The 21,899-nt window shown below is 43.3% G+C and overlaps 1 protein-coding gene across 14 annotated transcripts in view; it reads left to right on the top strand.

Annotated features, from left to right (window-relative positions):
• INPP4A (inositol polyphosphate-4-phosphatase type I A) overlaps nucleotides 1-21,899 on the top strand; it is a 1,031,799-nt gene that overhangs the window by 631,915 nt on the left and 377,985 nt on the right. For all 14 annotated transcript variants that reach the window (XM_078658189.1, XM_078658185.1, XM_078658188.1 and 11 more), the window contains 3 exons: nucleotides 4,700-4,790; nucleotides 5,747-5,894; nucleotides 14,212-14,342. In XM_078658189.1, the coding sequence (XP_078514315.1) occupies nucleotides 4,700-4,790; nucleotides 5,747-5,894; nucleotides 14,212-14,342 (370 nt within the window). The remainder of the gene's footprint in view (nucleotides 1-4,699; nucleotides 4,791-5,746; nucleotides 5,895-14,211; nucleotides 14,343-21,899) is intronic.

Here is a 21,899-nt window from a genome sequence, read left to right as displayed (position 1 = left end):
TCTGCTGTGAGGCATCCTAAGGACCTTGTTCGGTCAGGCATCCCAAGGACCTTGTTTGGGCAATTGTCCTTTGTCTCTTGTGTCTGAAGGGTGGCACAAGCTGTTTGTAATAGCCATTTGTTCCTCTTATTTGTATATTTTAGACTGGCGAAATTCACATTATTTACGTTAAAGCTACGGACTCAATCACAATCTTTAACTGAGAATGTCGATTTTGGTATTTTCGTTATTTGTACGGTACATGTTATTTTTAGTTAGTTGAATGAATGAATTAATACATTTATTGTGTGGTTACTCAAAACCATTACATTAAAAACAGAGTACAAAACTACAAAAGTTTTAAAAAAAAGTCAGAGGAGTCATCTTCTTTAAGACAAGTCTGTGTGCTCAAAATCTAGGTGCTTGTAAGCGGAGAACGTTAAAGTCTATTTTCTTGCGGAACAGCATGCGTCGGGTAAGACTCTGGACGTTTTAGCTTGTGATGGCCATCAGCTTCGAACGAGTCTGTTGAAAGAATTTGCCAAATGTGGCCATCTGTTTAACTGAGTTCAGTGTGTATAATTGATAGACGGCCTCCTTTGTGGTTCGCGTCCCCAGTTGTAAGATGATGGCCCTGAGGTAGAGGCGGCGGGCTGTGCGCAGGGCCGGGCAGCAAAATAGGAGGTGGGCCAGGGACTCCTGTTTGTAGTTACAGAGCCTGCATTCCTTAGACCCTGAACCTGTTCGTTCAGTGGGATATATTTCTTTGAGGGGCAGGGGGTGTAATCTGTAGGCTAGAATTTTATATAGAGCTGGACAGCCCAATGCCTGCGTAAGATTTTGTTTAGCGTTATATGCTGTGTGCGGCAGGCTTTGGGACTCATGGAAACCTCTTTTTGCCAGTGACTCCAAGTCCAATGCACGAGAGCGGAGGCGGACTTGTTTTTTTATTACATTTTTAATAGCAGAATAGTTGACTAGCTCAGAGCCCCAGTTCTCCGTAGCTAAGCTAAGGAAGTCCTTTGCCGCAGTGAGGGTCGCTGACCAAGGGTTCCCGGATTCCTGAAAGATGTTTTTTAAGACTGCCTTCAGTGTTTTGTCGTATGCCGCTGTTGTGAGATAGTAGTATTTGCTCAAAGCAGCCATCTCTTCCAACTTTTGTTGGTTCAGAGAAAATTCGAGACGTACAAGGGTGTTTCTGGTACACGCAGGTAGGTGGAATAATTTCTTATATGCGCTACAGTTCATTTTTTCTAGGTCTTTATTTAGTTTTCCAGGGAACGCTTGTTGAGCGTAATTAAGGGCTGGCATTAGGTTTGCCTTTAGTACTCTTTGAATAGCCGTTGTAGAGGGGCTGTGTAGGGTGGCTTGTAGTTTGCAAATTGCGTAGGTGATTGCTTTCCCTTTAAGTTGAATTTTCCTTAGATGAACACCGGGTAGCCCCGATTCGTGGTACCAGACGCCCAGATAATTGTATTGCTGCGTTTAGCCCAGTGTCAAGTGGCCGAGCCTCCATTTAGCTCGTTTTTTTTTGGGATAGTGCCCAAAGATAACAATTTTGGATTTGGCTGCAATGGCCACCAGCCTGTTTTTGTCATTGTAAATTGCCAGGGCCGATAGCGCCTTTTGTAGGCCTATTTTTGTATGGTCCAGGAGTACCAGGTCATCGGCATATTGCATAAACTGGATTTTAATGCCCCCGATTCTTGGTGTGGCTAAGGCTGCTCCAGTCAAGGCTTGATCCATGTCTGCTGTGTATAAATTAAACAGCAGAGGTGCTAAAACGCACCCTTGTTTTAAGCCTCGGTCCGTTTCAATCTTCTCTGATGCGGAGTCGCTTGAAAGCTTGATTCTGACCCACATTTTTTGGTACAGCGACTGAATTGCTTTCAGCAGGGCTGGGTTGATGTTCCAGAGTTCCAGCTTCTTCCAAAGAATTGCGCGGTCAACCCCATCGAACGCTGCTGAGTAGTCGATAAAGCAAGCGAAGAGTGGAAGACTTTTGCGCAACCGTGGTTGGTGGGCTAGATAGGAGAGTGCAGTTATATTGTCCACGGTGGAGGCCCCAGGTATGAATCCTGTTTGGGAGCGGGGCAGGAGTCCTTCTGTGCTTGCTCAATTTGCTAAGTCTGCCAAGATGGTGCTCGCCTAGGCCTTGCCCTTGATGTCCAGGAGGGCAATCAGGCGGTAGTTGGACGGGTCTAATTTAGGCCCTTTCTTGTGTATTTTTAGTTGTTGAGTGCTGCTTTCTATTGATTTATGCTTACTGTTTATTCAGTACTCATAACTCAATGATGCAGAGAATGTTAATGAAATCACATTCTGGACAAGGTCAAATGGTATGAATTCCATTATGTTTTTGTACTTGTTAGTGGTACCGAATGCATTTAAATATGCAACTGCTGCAAAGACAAAGCAAATAGTATTTTGTTTATGTTCATCTGCCAGTATATATTGAGTAACAAAATGGCACTTTTTAGATTGGCAAAGGCTGTTGATCTATCACAACGTATCTTTTGTGTTATAGTTAGGTGACAATGACAGTTTAAACATACTGTTTTAAACTGATGAAATCACTAAAATTCACCATTTATGGTTATCTCAAGTAACTAACTCATGCCCTAAAGTGACTGTAACACACGCCCATGCCATGCACAGTGTTATGATCAATCTTGTCATTTTAGATTTTCCTGTGATCTTATCAATGATGCCATAGAACATATCTAGAGTGACGTAGTATGTGAAGTAATTAGCAGTGCATGGCAAGTAATGGCGGCTGCAAAATATTCTTTCATGTTGGGGCCAGCCAGTGAGAGTGCTCAGACTCGGACCGAATTAACCGATGGGGGGAAAAAGCTCTTGCAAGCAATTGAAATGCCCTTATTTTTTTAATTTGGGGTATTCCTGTGATACCAACCGTCTATATATCTCCACTTTTGATGCTTAATTTCTTTAAAACAGCTGAACAGATTTCCACGAAATCTCTAAAAGCACGCTTTCAAAAATAAAGTTCTAAGTTACTGCCAAATTTGGTGTATTTCTGTGCACCCATTTGTTTTGTATTGTCCAATTCTCACTATGGAAATTGCATGCAGGGAAACAACGTTTTCTCAGTCCCCGCTAGACTGATCACCCCAAAACATTCCAGGGAGGAGCTGAGGTGGATGAACGTTTTTCAAAACGTTACGTAGAAACTCATCAAAGGACGCCAACGTTTTAAACAAAGCAAAAAACAGTGGTGACTCTATAAAGTGTCCAGTTTTATGTCGGTAGCAGCTAGAGAGTTGGTGACTAAAATTATAAGGGCACATAAATCTTCAGTTGTTGGGATAGGAGAAGTGTGCCCCTCAAAAGTCATGGAGCATAGAGATGCGTCTTTCCATGGTAGTTGCACCTTTTATGTATAGTCTTCCTACCGTAGCAGGAAGAGGCTTGGCGTCCTGTCTTGGAAGGTGGGACATCCTGTTAGAATGGGAGATGCAACCACCATTTCCTCCTTAACAAGAGCATCAGTATGAGTATTTTATCCCAGTCTTGAATTTACTGAGAGCTTTCTCTTTTTTGACCCTTTGTTCTATTTGGCCCTGTTGTAGCTTGGATCAAGGGAAGAAACGAAGCAAAATGTATACACTGAACTGTGGCTTATATGGTTTTGCAGCTATGTTGTTGATTGAGGAGAGCGCCTAAAAATGTGATGTTATTCACTGCATTTATACCTTAATAAATCATTCACTACATCAAAAATTGCATTCACATAGAAGTTACAGGTGAAATGTATATATAACAAGGTAGTATCATGACATACATTATTCCAAATGCCCCACCACCCTGAAACTCTTTAAAGTTAGAAGCTAAGTTAAAAGCTGTATTTCAGTAAAAAGCAAGATATCATTAACAATTAACAGTCTGACATGAATGTTCTGCGAGGTCTTCATCATGTTAATCAACAAACAGAGAACAGTAAAGTCCATTATTGACCATTGAATTTCCCAAAAAGATGAATGCATCCAAAAAACAAACCTGCCAGGGGAAGGGCTGGAGCAGTATCCTAGTTTAAAAAAAGTACAGGGTCTAAGCTCTTTAGACTGGGCAACAGCAAATAAATTCCACTGCAACCCAACTCTTTGACCAAAAACATGGTTGTCTTGAAATTCTTATATGCCCTTAGCTTAGTTGGAAACTGGCAGGCACAGATGTCAGTGATACTATTCACACTCAATTGTTCTCTTTCCTGAACATTTGAAGGTATTAATTTGTAGTCCCCAAGAAAGTCCAGAAAAGATAAGATGGCCTTAAAATGATTGAATGTGTGGCCAAAAACAAGTTATAACAAGTTTGCTTATGTGTGGTCCTATGTAAAGCTTTGATAAACTGTGGTTTGAACATGAACATGAAAGGGGTATGATACTAGTTGTAGTCTTGCACCTGGTTTGCAGCACTGCAAGACACCCCCATCCCATAGGATGTTTAGGCGTTATTGTTCTGAGCCAGTACCAAGGAGGCTGGGAAATATTTTAGGGTAATTAACCTCCAACTACATGTAAGGGCAAGGCAGAAAAAGATAGCTCATTTGCAACCAAACCCACCAGGATAAATGCTTCATGGCTATGCTTAGAATTGTCCCTATACTTACTATTTTATAACTGTTTTATTTGCTTAATTAAGGAATGTATACTCTATACAGAGTATCTTATATTCACTGTATTTTGTTTTTTTACAGACCGTTTTGCCAGTTGATGAAAGTTTAACTGAATCTTTAGGCATTCGTTCTAAGTATGCATCACTCAGGAAAGACGCTTTACTAAAGTCAGGTAATTGTGTTATGTGCAGAATATTCTTCAAAAACAATTTATTTGACATAATCCCTTGTATTTATTGGGTAGCACAGGTGACACTTAAGCAGCCCTTGTCTGGCATTACAATATGAAATGCTTAAAATACAATAATTGCATTTGTGCTCAGATGGTGAGTAATTATCATAGGAAAAGAAGAAAAAGCCAACCTCATGGAGGGCTTAAAAGCACTTAATTCTTGAATTTTTCTACATCTGTAGCAAAAGGAGCCCTGTGTCCGCTTTCCAGGCTTTTAATGTGGGATTGGATATGTACCTAGAACCTTCTAGCTATTCTATTCAGACCCTGCAACATAAAGTGCCTCAAGAGCCTATTCAAGTGAAGGTGTGAACCTACAACACTATTTACATGCTATCTTGTGTAGGTAATGTTTGCTATGCTAACATGCAACCTTTCATGACCCAAGATCTTTCAGCGTGCTATGCTCCATCCCGCCGCTCAAGATAAGTAAAAATGCCCACAGGGTTAAGGCAGTTTTTGTTTTACATTTCCAAACTAAGAAAATAAATAGACTAACATGAATAAACATCTGTGCTAAAAATATTTGTTACATCAGCATCCAAATGACTGGTGTGAGAACGTCCTCAAGATTAATAAATAAGCACATTAGTCATTCATATCAGTCCTTTGAATTTTTCCACTCTATTCAGTTTATTTTTGTTTGCTGTGAGGGGTTACTTAATTGACCTAGTGTTTTTAATAATTGTGAATACGTTTGATGCTTTGTTTCAGAATGTTGAATTGGATTCCTTAGATATTTCTATACAGATCTAATGAATGGGTAATTTCTAGACCCTGTTTTGTTAAATTTAGCAATTCCACTTTTGGGATGTGGTTGAAATGTCCATCATTGTGACTGGAATGGAATCATTCTTATATGCGATACCAATGCCCTGTTTCCAATACTATTTTAGTGTTTGGAGGTGCCATTTGCAGGATGTACCGTTTTCCCACAACAGATGGGAATCACCTGCGAATTCTGGAGCAGATGGCGGAGAGTGGGCTCTCTTTGCACATTCCCAGACAGTTTGTAAAGCTTTTATTGGAAGAAGATGCAGCAAGGTAAGGGATATAAGGCATTTTATTTGTATAGACACGTTAGTTGATTTACTGCATATAGGAAATGACAAGTAAATAGACTGTTTTCCAAACTCTCTGCCCGTGAGGTGTAGAAAAAGAGATGCCTTTGATTGCTTGCATACATATTAGGAATGGAATGGGAATATAGTATGCAGCCGTTAATGCACCATTCTTTGAAAAACATTTGGGAGTTATGTGTGATAACCTGTTAATCTTTAGAAGGCTAGATAGGTGCTTCATGTTGAAGAACACATATCTAAACTAATTGATCATACTGTCGAGCAGAGGACATCCCAAACGTTACAATAAGGCTTGCTTCCTTTTGCTAATATATAAACGATTTTATGAATATTAGATTTACTTGGAAACAGCTGCATAATTCAAGGGGCACTATTGGTATGTATAAGATTGAGTAACTTGTTACATCATACATATGCTAGAACTGGTGATTTGGAACCAGGTGACCATTCAGATTCAGTAAACAATGCCTGATCCCAACTTGTTAGCAAAGCCTTGGAAGTTCAAGAATCCTGAGAATCGAGGTGTAGAAGTGAAGATGGTCTTAGAAGTCTGACTGTGCTGGACATTGAAAGTATCTGGGGAGGGTGGTTGGTGAAGCGCCTGCTTCTTCAAATTCCGGATATTCATAATGATGAAGACACAGAAACAAGAGTCATCTCTTTATGAGATAAAAGGAAGTTACTCTTCCAGGATCTCTCAATTGACACTAGCCACACAGGAATTTAAAAATGATATTATCACAACCAGTGACATGCAAGCACAGAGGTATTTTAGCCACACTTTACTGAAAGACTTGAATCCGATCCTCGGGCTGAGGCCAATCGAATGAAGAGGAATTTCCAACACAGAATATATATATTTGGACAAGACAAACTGGAAGAGGTGAAGTATGAGGCATACATCAGACAGGACCGATAATTCAGATGTAAAGCAGGGAGGTGAGAATCAAAACCTGAACTAAGTAACTCATAAAAGCGGTCTATTAAAGATCCAAAGATGTGGTTTATTGCTGTAGATATACCTCTAGTTTTATTTTCAAGGATAACTGTTTTTGACAGAACACCACATTGTCTGTTGATGCTCTGTTTGAGGTGTGTTGCTAGGGAACCACATCCACTAATTTCTAGATGATTTCAGAACTAATAGGGTTCAGATTTGGATGGAGAATAGTTTATTGTAATCTTATTTCTAGAGTGGCGGAGTGTAAGTTGTTCTAATTTACTTGTAATGAATTTTGGAACAGTTGGAATCATTTTTTAAGTTGGTAAGCAAGAGGTAGGAATTGTATTGCGTAAATATTCTGTCAGTGGGGACCAGGCATCTTACGTTACAATTGTTAGAGCAATCATTATTTGATAACACTCTCCTCTGTTGATAGAGTCCCTGCAACAAGGTTTCCCTGAATGTTCAGGGTTTAAACTCTCTGGTGAATCAGAAATGAACTCGTATTTCATTGATGGCGTAGGGAAATGCTATCACTCTTCATTTCTAGTGAGCTGATGAAAAATCGTTAAAATATGGAACCCATGTGTTAGAGGTAATATCGTACACTAATAAACCAGCATGTTAGATGTATTTATTTATCCTGGCAAGGCTGTATTTATTATTAATGATTTATTTTTAAGATGAAGAAGGAAGGGTTTGAGGCATCAGTGGATGCTTGGGGACAGACAGTTCTCCGTCTTCCTAATCTGTAGTCTGAACAATGATAAGTCTGATTTTCCCAAATAAATATTTCACTGTATAGCTTATTTTAATGCTCAATATCCCTATTTAAGGAGTCTTCAATGTATCATGGTCAATAAGACAGCTCATTGGAGTGTGCTAAGAGCATTTTACACAGGAACATGCCCTCCTAGAGTTGATGGGTAGCCAGGTAAAATTTACATGGGGAGCAGCTAACATGCTGTTCCCCATGTGGAAAAGCAATCAGCTTTGCTTCATTGAAGTGAGAGCAGGTTTCCCTGCTCTGGCTTCAATGAAGCAAAGCCGATTCCAATGCCGCGAGGCTCCCGCCCTGTCATTGCAAACTACTGTGTCCCGGGGGTGGGCACCCCAGGACACTGCAGGAGCCGGCCCTGGGGAGTAGCGGTCCCCTGGGCCATCGAGGGCTCCCCTCTGACCTTTTTCAAAGCCCCAGGGGGTGCTGGGCCCTGGGGCTGGGGGATCCGTCACAGACCCCCCAGTTTGCATCTTTAGTGCCCCGGGGAGGTGGCGGTCCATGAAGCCACCCCACACAGGGTATTTATTTATTAAAAATAAGCCCCGGGGGGTGGGGGGCCCCGGGGCTGCGGGGGTGGGGGGGGGCTGTGTGCCCCCCGCAAGTCAATAAAGTTGTGCCCCAGGGGGTGGCGGTGCATGGTTGACCTTAGAGACCCCCCACCATTAAACTTTTAAGCAATTATTGATACTTTGCCCCAGTGGGTGGCGATCCCCGGGGCAGTGTGGGGGGTATTTCCCCCCCACCCCACATTTTATTTCCATATGCCCCCGGGACTTGGCTAATTAGAATCAAAGCGCGTGACACTCCGCTTCGTGTGTTTTGTTTTTTTTTTGGAACGGCAGGATCTGCACACCCTGCGTGGATTTTGCCAATTTAAAAAAAATATATATATATATATTTGCCCTTGGGGGTCCTTGTGGGACCCCCTGAGCAGGCCTAGGGGGTCAGGGAGTTGCTACCCTGCCCCCTTTTTGCGTTTTGCGCACTTTTTTGAAGGGTTTCTTGTGCCTCGGTTCTACAGCCGCCTGAAACTGAACTCTGACAAGACGGAAGTCCTCATCTTGCAATCCTCACCCTCTGCCTGGGACGACTCCTGGTGGCCCCCCGCCCTAGGCAGCGCACCCAAACCAACAGACCACGCACGCAACCTGGGCTTCATCCTGGACTCCTCCCTCACCATGACCAGACAAGTCAATGCCCTCTCCTCATCGTGCTTCAATATCCTACGCATGCTACGCAAGATCTTCCGGTGGATCCCCACCGAGACCAGGAAGACGGTCACCCAGGCCCTCGTCACCAGCCGCCTGGACTACGGCAACGCCCTCTACGCCGGAACCACCGCCAAACTCCAGAAGAGACTCCAGCGGATCCAGAACGCCTCAGCACGACTCATCCTGGACATCCCCCGCCGCAGCCACATCTCCGGACACCTGAGAGACCTGCACTGGCTCCCGGTCAACAAGCGAATCACCTTCCGTCTCCTCACCCACGCACACAAAGCCCTGCACAACCAAGGCCCAGGATACCTCAACAGCCGCCTCAACTTCTACGCTCCCAAACGCCAGCTTCGATCGACCAGCCACGCCCTCGCCGCCGTCCCCCGCATCCGAAGAGCCACCACAGGGGGAAGGTCCTTCTCCTACCTCACCGCCAAGACCTGGAACTCCCTCCCGACCCACATCCGCCTGACCCAGGACCACCTCGCCTTCAGGAAGCAGCTCAAGACCTGGCTGTTCGAGCAGTAGCGGACCCCCTCTCCCCTAGCGCCTTGAGACCCTCCGGGTGAGTAGTGCGCTATACAAATGCTGTGATTGATTGATTGATTGATTAACTAGTGGATTTCGAAAAAATGGGTGGAATATACCTTGCATGTGATTTTACCCTTGTCCAGGTTTGGGTGTGAGTGGTACGTATTTCTCTTTGCTTGCATCGAACAAGTCTCTTGACGTGTCCTGGAACAGAACAATGTACCCTAGTATCTTTTGTTATGCCAGTCACAGGTCTGTTAAGAAACTGAGTACGGTTGCGCCTTGACAAACCACCACTGAGCAGGTGCTGAAATGAAACAATCCTTGTAATTAATGTATGTATGAATTACGTTTTGTTTAGATTACATGTCATGGCCCATGATTTGGGATGGTGCTTAAGCGGGAACCAGGGTGGGTTTATTTCATTCATCTTCAAATTCCTGAGACTGGAATAAGCAAAAAGAGTAGACCTTGAGAAAGAAATAATACAGCTAGAGCAAGAACACATAACAGCTGAAGGAACCCATAGAGAGGACTTTGTAGAGTGCTAGCGAACTGGAAGCACTACTATCTAAAGATGCCTCTCACAAGCTACTTGAGGCAAAACAAGTCTATTATGTAAAAAGGGACAAGGCAGACAAACTCCTGGCTTATAAAATAAAAGTAGTCAAGAGTAGAAACGTACACATGCCAAGGAAGATGACAATGGAGACATTCAAATAACATACCAAGGAATAATGAGAGCCTTTGTGCAATACTGTACACATCTTTACCCTCCTAGCCTTCAGTTAACTACCTAGAGAAAATACGATTTCCTTCTATAGCCCTGGAAGAATTTGAAGATTGAAAGAGCAGATTATAGCAGATGAGGTTAGAACAGCAATAAAATTGCTTCTGGACAATAAAGCCCTCGCACCCAATATGTTCCCGAACTAATTTTACAAGGCATTTCTTGATATCAGCATTCATTAGGGTGTTGAATTACTTTGTAGTAGAAACAGGACAGGTGACACTAACTATGATGGAATTTACACTTTACTTTGTACTAAAACCTAAAAAAGATTTTAAAAAATGTAGCTCCTGCTGCCCCATATCTTTTCTTAGTAGTGATATAAAGTTTTTTCCGCGATCTTGGCCTCAATGATTGGGAATCTATGGCCTACCATGACCTCACCCTATCAGGCTGGCTTTATATACGATAGAAAACAGGGGACAATGCTATATAGGCCATATATGTCATAGTGAGAGACACATAACAGATGCCCAACCACTCTTTATCTCAATTCAGGAAGAGAAGGCATATGATAAAGAGGAATGGGATCTTTATAAAAAATAAAAACATTATCAAATCAGGAATAGGCCTGCCAGTGGAAGCATTATTTTTTGGCTAACTTGAGATATCCCTCAACAAAATAAGAATATGATACTGACTATCAAAAATTAGTGGTGCTGTTCGGGAGAGGTGTGGCGCCGCGGCCAGGGCGACTGACGCTGGAATCTGGGGACCACGGTTCGATCCCCGGCTCCGGCGGCAGGTCAGCCCAGCACCATGTGACTGGGCAATAGCTCGCTTAATCTTCCCGACGGCCCCCAGCGCCTAGAGACCCTAACGGGTGATTGTGCACTTTACAAATGTGGATTATTATATTATATTATTATTCAGAGAAACGAGACACGGATACTGCAGTCTCCTTTGATAGTTGCACTTGGTAAAGAAGCCTTATGACAGAAAATAGTGGATAATCCCCTGATCTCTGGGTTTCCTACAAAAGCTAGTCTGATAAAACTAGTGTTGTTTGCAGATGACATTCTTGCTTCCTGGCAAATCCTAGAACCTTGTTTCCAAATTTCATTGACAAACTGCAAAAATTCTAGACATTGTCCGGCTGCAACATTAAATTTAGTGGAATGGGGTCTGGAATGTCAGAGCAAAAAGTGAGAGCATAATCAAGTTTCCCAAAAAGGTTTAAAATATCTGGGTGTAACTATGCCATCCAAATCAACGATCTCTATAATATCAATAGACCTCCCTCATAGGCTTACTATATAAAGATAGGTGAGTGAAACTAGAAGTGTAATGGATTGGGAGGATAGGCTGTATAAAAATTAAGTTCACACCTTGATTTTTATATGTAATCCGAACACTACCTATGGAAATCCCACTGATGACCATTAACATTATTCCAAAGAAACTTTGGAGCTTTATTTGGGATAACAATCACCCCAGAGTACTGAAATATGACACCACATCTCATGAAACTACGGTGCCAGCATCTAATTAAAGTGTGGTGTTAGGTATTATAGAAAACCTGCACCACACCACTGCATTGTCTTATGTAGCTCTGCTAAATTGTTGGAACCAAGCAGTCAGAATTAAACAGGCGATGACGATTCCATCACCTATGACATCTTTTGTGACTGACCAGGGATATGTCAGATGGACTGGGACCTTCCTCTCACATTGTGATCTTTCTTCAGTGAGGGAACACTAGAAGACAAGAATCAGTACAGAAATGATTTTCAGCTGCATCCGAACGAGTTCCGAACAGCTGGTGTTCTTGATCACGGGCACAGGAACTGGGAGTGGCAGTCCCTGACGAGGAACACTTTGATAAGTAGTTCAAGCCCTGCCCCAGTGGGCGTATGCTGCAAAGCCAGCTGGTGCTCGTAGTTCCTCATGTTCTACCCCAATGGGTAGACAACCTCGAATAAAAGGCTTTTAATTTTCAAGTGAGGCAACTCTTGTGACTTTTGTGTAGCGGCTCTGCTCGGCCGCGAAAATGCCCGCTGTGTTCTTCGCAGATCCTGTGTTTGGGAAAGATAACTGAGCGCGTTAGGAGCTGAGGGGCCGCTCCGAGGATTTCACGAACAGTTTTGCTGAGTTTGAGCTCCATTCTCACCCACTGGGGTAATACTGTGGATTACTGTGCAGGCACTGGCGGCACCCACTGGGGTAGAACATGAGGAACTACGAGCACCAGCAGGCTTTGCAGCATACGCCCACTGGGGCGGGGCTTGAACTACTTATCAAGGTGTTCCTTGCCAGTGACTGCCATTCCCAGTTCCTGTGCCCGTGATCAAGAACACCAGCTGTTCGAAACGCATTGGGCTTCGATTTTTTAAGAGTGTGACCTTGTAACCTGCACTGCTGACAACCTCGAATAAAAGGCTTTTAACCTTTAATGCTTGGTAAAGGCATGTGTTGTAAAGGCATATACATTGTAAAAACATATGTGGTAAAAAAATGTGTGGTGAAGGCGCAATGTGGTAAAAACCTTGTTGTCAAGGCTATTTCCCATTTCTTCCAGGCATCGGTTTCTTTTCATTATATAGACCACACTTTAGTTCTCAGGAAAGTCTTCCTCAATAAGCATGCTTTTTCTGCTAAAGGTTAGATTTGGAATGTTTTTGTCCTTTTGGGTCAACAAGAGACCAGGTATCTTGGCTCTCAGGGAATTCTTTCAGGTCTACAGCCTTCAAGATGAAGTAGTACCCATCACTCCTCTGTCCTTCTTCAGACAGATGGGAATTCTTTCGAGCAGTTTGTTTTCTTATATCTAAGTTCCAAGCAGTAAGGAGCTAGAAATGTTGGGGAGAAGCGACCAAACGAACATGCTTGAGTGAGCAAGTTGACAGTTTTTTTTTATTGGTTGGAGACATGTAACGTTTGAGAGAAGTCTTTTTGGGTAAAGTAAAATCCTACTGTTAAATTAAAAAAAATACAAGGTATTTTCTCTTCTGTAAAATGCTGTATCCCTATTGAAAACACCATTTTTTAGGTCTTGGGTAGACAGCGCATGCGTTGTCTCAGAGAGATGTGCTGTGTTCAATCTGTGGGCTTCAGCCTGCCCATAGGCTTACCATTTGCTTGCTCCATCATCCCTCTCATATCCTTTGTCCCCATTTGTCCATGGCGTGCATGCATCATGCCTCGTCTTGTTTTTAGCCCTCCCCCAGAGCATAGACCAAGTACTTCTTCCTGTCAATCCACTGCTCCCATTTTATGAGCCACTTTTTTCTTTTTGTTTGAGCACTCCCCACAAGTGCTAATGTTTTTACAAGCCCTTTGTTCTTCCACCCAAGCTTCATTTTGAATTATGTATAGATTGTTAAAGTGCACTTATTGCAAAGCAGTAAAAGTACAAGCTGTTGTTACTTTTTTCCTTGAACATGAAAACTGCACAGTTCCCATTTTGTTGGTATCGCCGATGGAAATTGTTTTCATTTCAATTTTCACGCCTCCCTCCCCATCTTTTAATGCTCTTTCATGCCTGCTAAACAGAAGATAAATCCGGCTTGAGCCAAGCTGTGCCTGCCTTGCCTCTCCCACTTTCAGACCTCAGCGCTGGGGCGGGTGCGTGTGTGCGCACTCGTGTGTTACTTCAGGGAAAAAACAGAAGTGGGCGCCATGTACTTAGGATTTTAATATGATTTTCAGTCGTGCTGAACAGCCGTGCTGCTATTCAGCATGGCTAAAAGACATTGACAGCAGCAGTAGCTCTCGGATTGATGACAACTATTGCCTTTGCCACTGCTTGTTTTTATTGGGACTGTTGCCGAAGTCTGTACCTATGTGCTGAGAAAATGTTGTTAGGAAAGTACTCTGTTATAATGTTTTTGATAAGAACTATAGTGCTAAAACTTGGAATCAATAGTTAAACACTTCTGAAGGCAGACATTATGTTCCTGAATTAGATCGCCTATGAGACATAGTTGGCCTATGTTTAATATTGTGCTAATAATATCGTAACTGCATAAATTGACACTTAGTGCCTAACATTTGTTATTTCTGTTCTTTGGACTCTAGGGTATGTGAACTGGAAGAGCTGGGGGATCTCTCTCCCTGCTGGGAAAACCTTCGCAGGCAGATTGTTACTCAATATCAAACAATCATATTAACCTACCAGGAGAACCTTACAGATTTGCATCAGTACAAAGGTAACGGAATATCGGCTATGCCCCAGTGACAGGGGCAGGCCACAGGTTTCTTTTATGTAGCGGTGTGTTTTTGGGATCTGCGTATTCTGGTGAAGTGAACTTTAAGAGTTTGATTGTCCTGTTTTACGCCATAAACGTTGTTAATAAAAGGAACGCACCTACTGTATATCCTATGGGCTTGTCACCTCTTAATGTTTGGCCGAAAGTGTTAAGAAATCTATTGAAACCTCACAGAGAGAGTTAACTTCATAGGCTCATCAGTGTTTTTTTTCTTCCAAAAATAGTACTTAGGCACTGATTATAGGTCGGGTCACATATATCTCCGTTTTCCGCATCCGATTTTTCTGGGTTTGCGATCACCGGATCTGATTTGAAGGGTCAGAATCCCAGGTTGATACAATCTCTTGAGGCTTCATCTGCAACAACAACCTGGCATCAGAACCCTGCTCCGCCTGGCCTTTTTCTGGGGCAAGTGGGGGAGGAGCATGTAATTATCCCCCCTGCCAGCACTACTTGTCCCATTCCCTCTCCTCCATACACACCACCCCTTCCTTTCCCCTCCACATCCCCCTGCCCCATCCTATAGCGAAGCCCCACCATACCTTTACCACCTGTTCAGATCAGGTGCTCAATCTGTGTTAATCTACTCAGAGTAGGCAACCCTGTGCAGAGTAGCACACAGCACTACTTGTCTGCACAGTTATTCCCAATTCCACGGGGTTCGACTCTTAATTACACAGTGCTGGTGTGGGTATTACCTCATGGTAACAGTGATTGCATCCCACCAATACCTGTGCAACTCCTAATCTGGGCCTAAATCTTACAATCTATCCCTCTGGTTTGTTGTTTACAGTTTTGTGAACCGATAGAATGTTTCATGTGAGCTCCACATGTGAATGTGCCATACGAGCAAACTTGAGGTATAAATAACATACCTTTTATACCTTTATTTGTCATTTTTGGGGCTCAAGAACGTGGGGAGGGAACTCCCCTATTGGAGCAGCTCAAGCTGCATCGTTTGATTTTTACAGAAATAATCTCCTAGAAATCTCAGGGTGAGGCACATCTAAATGTTCCCATGGACGAACCTTATTTGCTAACTAAATTGTAATTTGGTACACGGCTAACAAATCCTCTCATTTGTTTCCTAGAGTAAAATAAAAACATGTAATGAGGCAAAGTTAGGGCACTGGAAAAATACAATTCTATATCACTGGCTATAGAAAAACATGATGTACTTTCAGAGAAGTTTTGTATTTCTTGTGTAGGTGGTAGGGCCTTGCCAAAAATGGAGGGGTGATCTGCTTTGTGTAGCAGGGAAATTAACAAGATGGAATTAAATTGGCTGCTCTTCGGCAATTAAATTGCTGAGATGACTTTTTCATGCCATAAAGCTTTTCTGTTTTTTTTGTAATTTGACATTAGATTTATTGATCTTGGTTATAAATATGAAATCATAGTATGGCAGGTCACTTTGCGGTACAGTGACAACCCTCTGATATTATGCTTCCTCTTTGGGTGGGCTCCTCTGCTCTGTCGACGTATAGGAAACCTTGTGTATGTCACCCATGGGTTAGCCTCAGTGATGCTGAAGTAGAGATGTAGCTTGCATTGCTGGTAAGGGCCACTCTACTGAACCGCTCTACCCTGGTATTGCAACAATACCAGGCTATTTCATTGTAGGGAAGCGAAATAGAATGAATACCTCTATGCAACAAGGATTCCAGCACACTGAGTAGCCTCATAGATCCTTTAAGTATGATTAACTTCTAAGTGGCCCCTTCCAGTCCCCAGGAAACTGTAGCATCTACGGGCAGTTCCTTTAATCTTCCCTTGTCCTGATGTCTATCTCTCTGCATCGTGTACACTGTGCATCACCACTAGAGTGTGAAAAGGTATCGGCATGTACAATTTCCATAAACATTAGTCCTTCATGCCTGTCTGTATCACAAACTGTCGTAATGTGGCTGCCTGACCCTGTATGTGTGACAGGACAGGCAGCACAGGAAGGGCGTGGGGAGGAAAGGAAGTAGGCGGCAACAAGGCAGTAAGGAGGTGTACACGGCAGAATAAAGACGTGTTTACCGTACCTCCTCTGGCTCGCGTCATTCTTGGGGTAAGAGGTGACAATGGCGACGAGGGTGGGATTCCTGCAATAGATCCCACGTCGCCTCAACACCCCGCTGCTTGTGTGCAGCCGAACGCTCGAGCCTGCAGCCCCTGCCAGAGTGGCGCCTGGGCGCCTGGAGAACAAACCGCGCTCAAGCGCCAACGGGCCGCCCCCTGCCTCCTGCCCTCTGTCCCCACAACAGCGCGGTAAGAAAGGAACCGCTGCGGGGGAGGAAGACGCCGGTGTCCCATCACGCTGCAGCCACCCACCAAACGAAAGCGTGCAAGACGCTGCAGACACCTGGCTGGAGAAAAAGAGCGCGAAAGGCGCTGCAAGACGCTGCGGCCGCACCGAAGCGAGCGAGAGACGCGTGGTGCACACAGCCAAGCTGGGTGAGTCCAGAAAACGAAGCGACTGCCCTAAATTGCCTAAATAAAACGTACTTCCACATAGACTGTAACTATTCCAAGCCATACCACGTGTCACCGACGGCGGCCATTTGGTGACACAAACTACCCTGCCAACGTTCTCAGGGATAACCAGCCAGCATTGTTATATTTCAAAAACTATCTTAATATTACCAGGACAGCAGTCTGTTGGTGCTGTTTGGAGTTTATATGCCTAGTTATGGGTTGATCCTACTGGGTGGTGCTCCTCTGCTGGTGTAGGTCTTGGGAGGTTCAGGCTTATCCTTGTCCTGTATCGGTTCTCTTGGTTATATTATATTTATTTAACTCTATATTTAATATTGCAGTCTTATGTCATGCACGTGTCGCTCTATGGTGTTTGAGCGCTTTACAATTGAGATTTCAAGTTACTATATTTTAAGTAAAAGAACAATGATAGGTATGCAAAAGAAAATTCAGAGGCATAATTTATTTACACAAATAATAGGTGTTTCACATAGGGTAAATTATAAGTGTGTGAGGAAGCAATGGCAAGGAGATGGGAGGTCAAAGGAAGCACATTACGTCAGCAATCAGCGCTTTTTTCGAACTACCTAAAGTATAGTAAGGAACATAAATCACCACATTCAAAAGACAGAATAGCTTAATTAAGGTACTATAGGAAAGAAGCTCAGAAGATCTAAAACGAGAAGAAAATAGGAGATCAGCATGGAGCGTGAGAAAAAGAAGGTGGTTAGAAAGCCATGTGACTCAAGAATAAGAAAAGGTGGGGCAACACAGTGAATGACAGGATATTGGAAGTCACCGTGAAGAAGGCTAGGGCTCCATCTTGTGGTGTTTTCAAAACCAGAAATGAGTTGAAAACAAACTCAAAGTGTCTTTGGAAAACGAGAAGCTTCAGATCCATCTTTAATCTTCCAAGAATATTTTTATATCAACTATATAGGTCAATGATTTTTTTATATTTATTTTAAATGTATAACAGAATGAAGAAAATACAACGGCACTATTATCTTAATTTTGAGTTAAATCTTTAATTAATCTAATATACTAAAAATGATTTTTTTGAAGTTTAAAATTAAAAAATAAACTTAAACCTAAGTTAAAACTATGCATTTTTATCACATATTAAATATTATTAACCCCTCCTCAGCTAGGGCTTTTGCCCTTAGAATGCTAAGGCCTTTTTTGGCTATTTAGGGTAGTTCACGATTAGGCCTCCAGGACTTTTGCTCCACATAAGGTATGCACGCCGTATTTGCATCCTTTCTTTCCAACATCATGGGGATTCCAAAGGTACCTAGGGTTTGTGGATTCCCCTGGAGGGGGCTATGAAATAGCCAAATATAGCAAAAGTTTGGGTTTTGGGGGAAAAATAAGAAGCAAGTGCTCTTCAAAACAGCTTCTTTTTTTTCTCCTAAAAAAGGCATCAACAGAAGGTTTACTGTGTTAAAGTCATATTTTTTCCGGCTATCGGGAACATGCAGGGCTGAATCCCAAAAACCTTCTTTTTTTTAACCACAGTTTTGGCATTTTTTGTAATTTTTGTGCTTTCAACTTACTTCCAGTATGTGATGGAAGCCAGGGTGAAACCCATGAGTGATCCAGGAAAGCTATAGATTTCTGGGAAGTAGATACAATTCTAAATTCTGCAAGGAGTAATTTGTGGAGATCTCTCAAGGTTTTCCCGTAAGAAACAAACTGTTTTTCGATGTACTGTGATTTACCATGCTTGCTGTGTAACATGATATCGCCAGGATGGCTCTGTACTTTCTATTTAATAAAATTGTTATATAATTTTTTTTTAAAACTAACTGTTGAAATGGAAACATATGGCAAGATGGAATCTGCGTGAGTCACTGTCTCCCAGCCACTTACGCCGGAAGCGTTACGCTCTGCTAGCTGCCCTGCGTAGACCCGACCGATGACCGAACGGGAGAGATGCAGAGGCTGATTTCGGCGCGGCGAGGTCAGAAACGAAACGGGACACCGAAGCTTTCCCCTCTTCAAAAATCACTCGGCGAAATAAAGACTTGGTGTGCAGTGGTTGAGGCAATCTTTCCAGGATCACAGGCACGAGCGATCCTGTTCTGCACAGCGGCTCTAAGCATCTTTCAAGCCGCTTTTCTTTCCATTGTTTCATCGGCTGAAGGCGGACCGCACCACGGATCATACCGCGGATTGTACCACGGCCCGAGCTCATTAATTCTGAACAGGACCGTTATGAGCTCCAGAGGCACAAGGAGAGGCCCAAAACCAAAGACCCGGCTGCCATGAATGACTCCAAGTGCTCCAAGGACTCTGCCATAGCAACGGTCGCTGCTATTACCTCAGGAGGAGCCTCAGGCGGTATTGTCAACCACAGATCAGAGGTTAGTGTTGGAATGAGACCGCAAGGGAAGCCGGTTGCCAGAACAGTGGGGGTGGTTCCTAGAGACCCTAAAGATGCCAAAAATACAGACGGGGCTCACCCCCCCCCCCCGCAAAAATCTTTTTAGGCGCCAAAAAATCCCACCTTAACCCCTTAAGTGCAAAACCCCGAGCGGTCTCTCAGACAGAGGACATTGTCACGAATAAAAGCCCTCAGACAGAATCTGCACCTGTTCAGGCAGGAGCTGCTGATAGTACTGACACTCTCTCTCTAATCCCCATGTCAGCTCAACCCTGCAGCGACCACTCTATACTTCAGGCACCTGATACAGGTAGTAAACACCCGGAGACACCAACTCTTGCTCTTAACCCACAAGAGATTAATGAGTCTCAACTAGAAGGGATTGACAAGGTTATCCAAAATCTGGTGGTGCCCTCTAGCTCCCAAAACCCCTGGACGCCCGAGGCGGGCTTGGTACACTTTTACTCAGTTTCAGATGGCACTTCGTCTTCCTCTAATGATGATCTGACTGATGGCGCCAGTGAAGGAGATAGTGAGGTATCACTCAAGGAGACTGGCACTGTTCAAAGACCTAAAAGGCATGGCAACAAGAGCAAGCGGCGTAGTCAGCTAAAATGGGACTACTCTGACTCCCAAATGTCTTATCCTGCAGAGGAAGATGACCACAACTCAACCCAGTGGGGAAGCTCCAAAAATCTGCTGGCGGATGCTAATGAACCCTCTCTTGCGTCTATACTAGCTTCAATCAAGGAATTCCATGAAGAGGTGCGTACTGATAATCGGGCAGCCAAAAATGCGGCCAAGAAACTGCAAGGTGGACTAAGGCGCCCGAATAAAACCTGCTCTGATATCAGCGAACGTGTGGCTATGGTCGAGGCACGTACTGAACATTTGGAAACAGAAAGCCTGGTAACTAAACAACGTGGGGAGTCCAACACAGCCTGCATGATCGACCTAATGACAAAGATGGAGGACCAGGGAAACCGCCAGCGTCGAAACAACCTACGCTTACTTGGTATTCCTGAAGGGAAGGAGGGGGAAGAAGATCCTAGACGCTTCATCGTCAAGCTGCTTCAAGAATCCTTCCCTGATGAAACAGGCTGGGACTGGGATCGCGCAGTACAGAGGGCGCACCGCTTCCCCTTCCACACAAAACGACAACACAATCAGGCTGGAGCAAACCCGAGAGTTTTTTTGGTATACTTTGGAAACTTTCTTAGAGAAATGATTTACGATAAAGCCCGCTTCAATTCTAAAAAAGGCGCCAACGGAATAACTTTTTTCTCTAAACCGGACTTCTGTCATCAAACAGTCGAGCGCAGATGGCGCCTAAGACAATTGATTCTTCCTTTTCAGCAACAAGGAGCAGACGCATACCTCTTGAACCCCGCCAGACTCAAAGTTATACGCAATGGAACAACCAAAATTTTCCTTTCTGAAATAAAAGCTGGGGAGTATCTGGATGAGCTGAATTCCAAGAAGAACAACAGATGAATAAAAAGTCTATATCTAGTTTCAGCCTTAGCCTACGCTGCCCACCCGGCAGGATGCACGCGATGCTCCTATTGTGAACCACTACTTACTATTTATTGTTGACTATCTCTGGCCTTTATGCCACACATAATGATGCCTTTATACCGCATGCCTCTATACAGTTACTTTCTCTTTTTCTTTTCTTTTCTAGTACTCTATCCTAGTTTTAGTCATTCTACACCTTGTAACTAAAATAAGGATATCTGGCTCTCATCTCTCATTCTGGCGTGGCTGGCGGCTGGGGCTCATGTAGATTGCCATCTTTCCGGGTTTACCTGATTGCTCAGAAAGGGGGGGGGGAGGAGGGAGGGGGGAGGCACTCGCCTTTCTATTGGAACAAGCATTTGCAATGCAATAGGTCTCGCATTAGGAAAGTTTGAGCTATTGGTATTGGAAATGGCAAAGTTTTTATTTATGGTTTTTTTTTTAAATAGCTAAATTAATAGCTTTGTCATTTACAATGCCAATAGTTATAACTTTCGCAAATGTGATACCTATAGCATTTGTAATGCAATATGTTTTGTATTTACATGACTTAGATGTATTGATATTACAAATAACAATGGCAATTAGTTGTCTCTATGTAGAAGAGACACTGAGTAAGTCGTCTACTGGTTTGTGGTCAATGCTCTTAGCTCACGAAATAGACTCTGTAGAGCAGTCTTTGGGCTTTTATTTGTTCGCTGATGTTTACTGTAAGTATATGATTAAATCTATAAAAAAAAAAAATCTATAAAAAAATAAAAACGACCACCAGCCAAGACAAAGTATTGTTCCAAAATAGGGAGCGGTAGCTAGCATTTGCCATGTGTGAACATGTGCCTGCAAAAACGGCAATGAGGATTAAGTGTGACAGGCGCAGAATGTAGTTAAGTATTGTTCCAAAATAGGGAGCGGTAGCTAGCATTTGCCATGTGTGAACATGTGCCTGCAAAAACGGCAATGAGGATTAAGTGTGACAGGCGCAGAATGTAGTTAAAAGTCTCTCACAACTCTCTGGTTTCGCGTACAACAGGCCGTCTTAAATGAGGACTGAGTGTGTCGGGTGCTGAATGTCATGAAAAGTCGCTCTCTGCTCTATTGATTTCGCGTAGCACGGATAATTTAAGATTATG

The sequence above is a fragment of the Lissotriton helveticus genome, chromosome 8 (genome assembly GCF_964261635.1).
Source record: "Lissotriton helveticus chromosome 8, aLisHel1.1, whole genome shotgun sequence".
Lineage (NCBI taxonomy): Eukaryota > Metazoa > Chordata > Amphibia > Caudata > Salamandridae > Lissotriton > Lissotriton helveticus.
The sequence above is the reverse complement of the archived record's forward strand: the minus strand, read 5'-3'. Positions and strand labels throughout refer to the sequence as shown.